Source organism: Bison bison, unplaced genomic scaffold, assembly GCF_000754665.1.
Source record: "Bison bison bison isolate TAMUID 2011002044 unplaced genomic scaffold, Bison_UMD1.0 scf7180017864498, whole genome shotgun sequence".
Lineage (NCBI taxonomy): Eukaryota > Metazoa > Chordata > Mammalia > Artiodactyla > Bovidae > Bison > Bison bison.
The window spans coordinates 10,438,576-10,446,730 of NW_011495057.1; the positions used below are offsets into that span (position 1 = coordinate 10,438,576).

Genomic DNA, 8,155 nt, shown 5'->3' on the forward strand with positions numbered 1-8,155 from the left:
AATGCTAAAGATGTTGTAAGTTGTATCTTAAAATTGGTGGTTACCAACACCACTATAGACAGGGCATGAATAGTATCAGTTATTTAAATGAGTCATCCACACCACTCAAGTACATTTGGGAAATGGGCACAGGACTAAGTGTGGCTAAGACTCCACACTCCCACTGTGGGAGGCCCTGGGTTTGATCCCTGGTCAGGGAACTATATCCACCATACCACAACTAAAGATCCTGTGTGCTGCAACTAAGAACTGGCACAGCCAAATAAATAAATAAATAGAGTTGGGTTTTTTTTGTTTTTTTTTTTAAGAAAAAGTAGGGATGTAGACTCTGGTACAGACTATAGGGAAAGCAGCATGATGCAGTGGAGAAAAGATAGGTGGATTTGACATTGTGTTGGACAGCTATTTAAGTCTTGGGCATGACATTAACCTTCCCTGGGCCTGTGGTTATCTTATTTATTAAAGAAAGAAAGGGTCAGATTGTATCAGGGGATTTTGGATGGTGTTGGGCAGGCCCTGTGGGATTTCATGGAAACCACCAAGGGCTATAGCAGTTGAGGCAAATAGGGAAGGGAACCACCAGGTGCTCCCTCCCCACACCTTCAAACAAAGAAGTTCTCATTTCATCACTTCTACATGTTGAGGTCACACCTAGGATTTCATTTAAAGGGTCTGTCATTTAAAAAAAAAATAAAAATCACAGTAGATAAACTCCCTCCTGATAACGTAACTCCAAAAACACCCCAGCTGTCTTCACCTAGGCCACATAAAAGAAGCCTCTGAAACATAGAGCTATGTACACCTCTATGGATGTTTTTATTCCAAGTTGATCAAATATCTCTCCTTAAATAAATAATGTTTTGCACATAACTAAATGTTATTATCTTAGACCACCTCAGAAACAAAAGACTATGCACACTGATCTCCTTTCAGAGTTCCAATTATTTAGAAATACGGCAATCAATCAGGGTATCTCTCAGTACATTCCATTAAATCATCTTAAATCAGATGTCTCTAAGGCATTGCTGTTGCTCTTCTTTAATTATTTTATAGAGAAAAGAAACGTCTAATTGTCTGTTTTTCTTCCAATTTTAGAAAGCATATGCTTATGCAGGTGAAGATGAAGGCCGCCCTGCAAACGATTGTTTGCTCATTTATGACCACGAAGGAGTAGGGTCTCCTGTGGGCTCCATTGGTTGTTGCAGTTGGATTGTGGATGATTTAGATGAAAGCCACATGGAAACTTTAGATCCAAAATTTAAGACTCTTGCTGAAATCTGCTTAAACACGGAAATTGACCCATTTCCTTCTCAGCAGTCCTGTATCCCCATCAGCACTGACCTCCCCTTACTTGGACCGAACTACTTTGTTAATGAATCTTCAGGAATGACTCTCTCAGAGGCTGAATTCAAAGAAGAAATGGCAATACCTGAACCCATGACGCACGGGGATATTGTAGTGACCGAGACTTACACTACTGCTGATCCATGCATGCAACCCACTACGATTGTCTTTGATCCTCAGCTTGCACCCAATGTTGTAGTAACCGAAACAGTAATGGCACCTGTCTACGAGGTTCAAGGGGATATTTGTGTCCCTGCTGAGTTAGCCAACACACACAATGTAATCTATGCTGAGAGAGTGGTGTCTAGTCCTGGTAGGCCTGACGTGAGCAGTAGTAGCATGAGTGATGGTTGTAGGGGACCTGTCATGAGTGGTGGTATTTTGGTAGGACCAGAAATTCAACTGACACAAATGATGAGTCCAGACATTCGCATAAGCCAAACTATTGGTTCCACATCCCCAGTGACATCTCGAAACAGAGTAACACGGTACAGTAACATACATTACTCCCAACAGTAAGTGTTTTATGGTCAATACTCTCTATGGAGACCATGCACCTTGTAACCACCAACATATCCATCAAAGATGCGCAGTGTACCACATTTAACATTTTAAGTCAACAAATGTTCAAAAATTCTAAATTCAGTGAGATTCTTTGATTATATCTTTTGGGTGGTAACTATGGCAAGCACTTTAGATAAGTCTTTGAATTTTTTTTTCTGATTTTAAATTATGTGCCAAAAAAACTTAAAGAAAATGTGTTACATTCTTTGATACTGTCTAATAAATAGCACATAATTCATACAGTGAATCTTAAGGACTTCAGGCCTGTAAAACTGGTCATATAAACCAAGATGCTCTTGTTCTTGAAGGTTGCATAGAAAAGCCTTGTCTGCATTCAATAGCCATGTTAACTTTCCAACATATTTCTATTTAAAACGTTAAAGTGGAAAAAATGAATTAAATGTACACTTTTGAAGTGAAATTGAAAAAGAAGATGGAGAATCTGTTAATAGAGATCTAAAGTCACTTGTCTCATCAAATGGTTTCTCCAGATATGCAATGATTAGGGCATGCTTAATATAATACAGGGAAAGAGTTTCTTAGCTGAATGTGTCACTAAAAATGGTCCATCAAAAGGAATTATATACATATATAGATATGCATATATTCATATCAATATGGATGAATTCTTATTGCACTTTATTGATTTATATCATCCAACTGTAAATTAATTTAGACTAGCAGAAATATAATTATGACAACATGACAACAGAAACAGTTTCCAGGAGAAGTACTGGAGATTTTACTCCTTAGAGAACTTTTTTTTTCCCTGCTTTTGTTAATTATGTCAGAAAACCATATGAAATGTGGTTTAATCATTTTCACTGACCTGAGTCATAGACTATTCCTTTGGCAAGCAGATAACCTCTAAAAGCACCTCTGAAGTTATGCATACATTCAACAACATTTACTTGGAAGCTTCTCTGTGTTGAGTGCTGGTCTTGACTCTGAATGTTAGTTGAAGACAACTGGCAAGATTCCTGTCTTCAAAAAGCTTCTAATTCATTTCTAGACTTAAAACTCTGGGGATATGGCTTTGAGTTCCTACCAAAAATAATTAACAAAATATTTAATTCCATTACCAAGTTGTGTTTCTCTTTTTAATGCTACTAGTAATGTGGAATAAATAAAATGGAAACCCATGCACAGATTGCTTATTCTTAGTAGGCATCAAGCTGTCCTGAGAAAAAGAAATTCTAGCAAGATAGTTTTATTTAATTTTGTAAAATATGTAAACTATATAGTAGTAAGTATAATGATGTGACTAGTAAGATAATATAAATGGAATAAATTTATTTTCAGGGCTTATTTTCTTCTGGAAGGAAATAACTGTAGTGCTTCTTGCTTAATATTTTTATGAGTAAAAGTGTTGAAGAATTTGGGGCCTCTCACAATCTCTTGTCCAGTTCTTTCATTTTATAGAAAAATTTTCTGTGATCTATCTCACTATCAATATGCAAAGATTTAATGGTGCTTCAAAAAGAGAAACCCCATTTCTGGTGGATGCATTCCTCCATACTATCCATGGAAATGAGATCAGAACCATTTCATTTTTTCTCTCAACATTATCAGTGGAGAGGAAATTCTCCATCATTCTAGGTATCAATCGTATGTGACTCAAGCCTCTGAATTGGCATATGCTAAAAACATCATCTCAAACAAAATAAAGGGCATAAAGCAAGATTTCTCCTGCTTAAGAGGGTACTGATTTAGCTAGGAGATAAAGATTAAATAACATTTATGTTAACATTGGAAAATGAACCCAGGAGTCCAGGAAATGGGATTTAATAAACAAATATAATAGAATGTAGTTTGAGTTCTATCTCCTGCCCCATAGAGTGAATAAATGGATTCTCTTAGAAAAGTCTTATCAGGTGAAGGGAAAAGAAGATGTTGACAAGACATAATTTATAAACTTCTGTCAGAAAGCATTCTTTTAAAATATTCCCTCTTTTGGATTAGATACTTCTGATTGCAATATATTACTGAATATAATAATGTTTTATATATGTCTTCAATAAAAAATATGTGGTAAGAAAATATATATTTTATTTTCTCTTTGGTGCATGCAGTATTCCACACACAAAAACACATTTGGAAAACTATTTCCCATTTTGTTACTAGGTGATTATCATCTTTATCATTATGTGCACAATACAGGAACATGAATCCACTTATAAACCGAAATTCAGAATAATGTATTTATCAGTGGTAGAATTTCTCAATAGCATCATTATTTTATGAGTAAATGGCTCATTATAAACTAACAAATCAATTGAATAAGCTCCAGAATTGTTCTAGACATTGTATAAATTATAAAACACCATCTCTTCCCACTGTATTTAAATTTAGCAAAATAGAGCTGGCTTCCCTGGTGGTACACGGGTTCCACTTCTGGTCCAGGAAGATTCCCAAGCTGTGGAGCAACTAAAGCCCGTGGCCACAACTAGAGCCCGTGTGCTGCAATTACTGAAGCTTGCACCTAGAGCGTGTGCTCTGCAACAAGAAAAGCCACCACAACGAGAAGCCCTCTCACCGCCGTAAGGAGGAACCCCCGCTCGCCACAACTAGAGAAAGCCCGTGCATGCCAACAAAGACTCAGCACAACGAACAAATAAGTAAAGATTCAACCTCTAAAGTCATTTTAAAAGTTATTAGTATTATTTCTGTACCAGAGGTATCAATTTCTGTTGAAACAAGAAAAGGATAATTAATTTCAATTATTTTTTAAAGGCTCCTTGAAGATGGTGACACCTGAGGTAAGCCAAGTAGAATTCTATCTGACAGTGGTTCTGAAAGTACCAACGTCAGAAATACAGGATATATTCAGAAAGCACTAACAGTAAAACATAATTTAAAATGTCTGAAGCAAAATATGAATTATCACATAGTCAGCCATTTTATATAATGCTTGCCATATGAATTACTTGAAATTATATTTTATTGAATTCTTTTTTCTTTTTTTAAATTAATTAATTTATTTTAATTGGAGGCTAATTACTTTACAATATTGTGGTGGTTTTTGCCATACATTTACATGAATCAGCCATGGGTGTACATGTTATGTGAGCTTAAGTAAATAGCAGAGTTAAAATTCAACCGCAGAACAGCCTAACCTCAAAGACTTTATTATTATTACTCATCAAATTCTTCCAACTTAATTCTAGAAGGACATATGGGAGACAGATGGCAGAGGATCTTGAACCCCATTAGGGTTTTGGATTTAACTTTGTAGAAAGTGGCTCAGATAATTAAGAATCTGCCTGCAATGCAGAAGACCTGGGTTCAATACCTGGCTCAGGAAGAGCCCCTGGAGAAGGAAATGGCAACCCACTTCAGTATTCCTGCCTGGAGAATTCCACGGACCAAGGAGTCTGGCGGGCTACAGTCCATGGGTCACAAAGAGTCAGACATGACTGAGCGACCAACACTTTCACTTTTCATAGAAAATGAGGGTCCCAGTGAAAAATTTTGTGCTAACGAGTGACTAGGTCCTATTTCATGAGATGACACTGAGGCAGGCCTCAGAAATCTCATGATACGTGCTGTGCTGTTGATCATATGATACAGAGATACCCCTGTGGCCAGATCACTAAGGCAGAGAGCCCAGTATGGTGTCAGGATCTTCCAAAAAGCCAGCGTTCCAAGCTGAGCTTGCTGGCCCCAAAGCCTGGAGATGGTCTGTACACTGCTGAGGTGGGCAAGTCCATGGTGCACTGTCTAAAATAATGCCAGTCAATCATTCTCTACGTTAATTGAAGGCTGTATACATCCCATGGCCCTGACCTATTTCATTACTTCAGGTGAGGCAGATGGATAATTTCAGTTTCTAGAGTAGGGCATGCTTTCTCATAGCTGTCACTCTGCCCTACCCTGGCTCCTTAACTGGAAACCCTCTTCCTTCCCTTCATCTGCTCAGCTTCTTCATTCTCGTCTCTCAACACCCACTTCGAGCATTGTCACTTTCTAGGAGCATTTCTTGATATCTCTTCCTTTTGACCCAACCTACTTGCTCAGCTACTTCTCTACTCCCTTCAGCAACTAAGATACTATATTTTTCCTACGCCTGCCAGTCTGTGAGCCCCCTGAGAATAAGGACAATTTTATCATTTCTGTTGGAGAAGGAACTGGCAACCCACTGCGGTATTCTTGCCTGGAGAATCCCATGGACAGAAGAGCCTGGAGGGTTAGAATCCATGGGATCGCAAAGAGTTGGACACAACTGAGTGACTAGCACACACATCATTTCTGTATCTCCAGCATCAGCAGAATGTCTAGTCTAGCACAGGCACACATTACTTTTGGAAGCGAAGAATACAGTCAAGTTCTCTCAAGCACCTAAAAGGAAGTGCCTATATTTAATCATAATATATTTCTCAAAAGTGAAAGTTGCTCAGTCGTGTCTGACTCTTTGTGACCCTGTGGACTATACAGTCCATGGAATTCTCCAGGCCAAAATACTGGAGTGGGTAGCATTTCCCTTCTCCAGGGATCTTCCCCACCCAGGGATTGAACCCAGGTCACCTGCATTGAGGGCAGATTCTTTACCAGCTGAGCCACAGGGGAAGTCCAAGAATACTGAGTGGGTAGCCTATCCCTCCTCCAGTGGATCTTCCCGACCCAGGAATCAAACCAGGGTCTCCTGCATTGCAGGTGGATTCTTTACCAACTGAGCTATCAGGGAAGCCCATACTTCTCAAAACAACCATGAAAACCAAATAAATGAACCCTAAACATTATACTGACTAAACATGTTATATGAAAAAATCCCATTCCCAGAAAGCCAATACTCTTGTTCAGCAGTGTTACCTCTAGACAACAGCCCTTTGAATGACCTTTGAAAGGTTTGTGTAAATGCCACACTTAGCAGGAAGACACAAATACAAACTCATGAAGACAATTACATTTTGGGAGAAATTCACCATTTTACAGGAAGAGTAATAAAGCCATTGAAAGCAATCTCATGTGCTTTTTGAAAGAAGTTATGAGACAGATGAAAAACATATTAATAAATTCTAAAATGTTACAGAGAAGATGTATCTGGGAAATGTAGTTCCTTAAAGACCTTAAAAGTGAGTGATGGTGAAGCAAACCTGAAAGCTAGCCATAAGGTATCCAAAACAACTGGTTTTAAAGCAATGACAGCAGATTTGTTTTTTCTAGAGTATAAAGGTATTCTAGTTTAGCATCATGATTCTGTGATTGGATTCTGAATTTTTCTATTATAGTACTCTTCTATAATTTGATTTTCCCACATTATCATGAACATCATTCTTTCAAAATTCTGCAAAATATTCATAAATTTGTACACACACTTCTAACCATTCCCTGAATCCCAAAGAACTAGGCTGATTCCAATTTTTGCTGTTAACAAAGCCTCAGTGGACATTTATATATACACATACATACACATGTACATAATCACAGGAGCACATACATATGTTGATATATTTTTATAAGACAGACTCTCAAAAAGGAGGCTGCCATACCAAAGATACATGCAAATAATTTTTTAGTTTTCCTAAATTTCCCTCTCGACAAAGTGTATCAATTTACACTCCCACCAACAGTTCTTAATAGGACTTCTTAACCACAAACTTAATCATCGTTAATCAGCTGATTTAATCAGTTTTTAAATTTTTAATAATCTAGTAAGAATTATGATTACCTAATGTATACCCATAATCTGCACACATGCTGACAATCAATAAATATGAGTTGATTGAATCATAGAATGAGCCATTAAATTATCATAAATTACCATATATGCTTAGATATATTTCTAGTCTCTCCTTTATTACACTGAAATGCAGTACTTGGATGCAATCTCAAAAATGACAGAATGATCTCTGTTCGTTTCCAAGGCAAACCACTCAATATCACAGTTATCCAAGTCTATGCCCCAACCAGTAACGCTGAAGAAGCTGAAGTTGAACGGTTCTATGAAGACCTACAAGACCTTTTAGAACTAACACTCAAAAAAGATGTCCTTTTCATTATAGGGGACTGGAATGCAAAAGTAGGAAGTCAAGAAACACCTGGAGTAACAGACAAATTTGGCCTTGGAATACGGAATGAAGCAGGGCAAAGACTAATAGAGTTTTGCCAAGAAAATGCACTGGTCATAACAAACACCCTCTTCCAACAACACAAGAGAAGACTCTATACATGGACATCACCAGATGGTCAACACCGAAATCAGATTGATTATATTCTTTGCAGCCAAAGATGGAGAAGCTCTATACCT

General features: G+C 37.7%; 1 protein-coding gene across 1 annotated transcript in view; it reads left to right on the plus strand.

Moving 5' to 3' along the window:
• DSG4 (desmoglein 4) overlaps positions 1-2,968 on the plus strand; it is a 48,057-nt gene extending 45,089 nt beyond the window's left edge. The window contains exon 17 of the mRNA XM_010828993.1: positions 1,096-2,968. Within this exon, the coding sequence (XP_010827295.1) occupies positions 1,096-1,863 (768 nt within the window). The 3' untranslated portion in view covers positions 1,864-2,968. The remainder of the gene's footprint in view (positions 1-1,095) is intronic.
• The last annotated feature ends 5,187 nt before the right edge of the window (positions 2,969-8,155 follow it).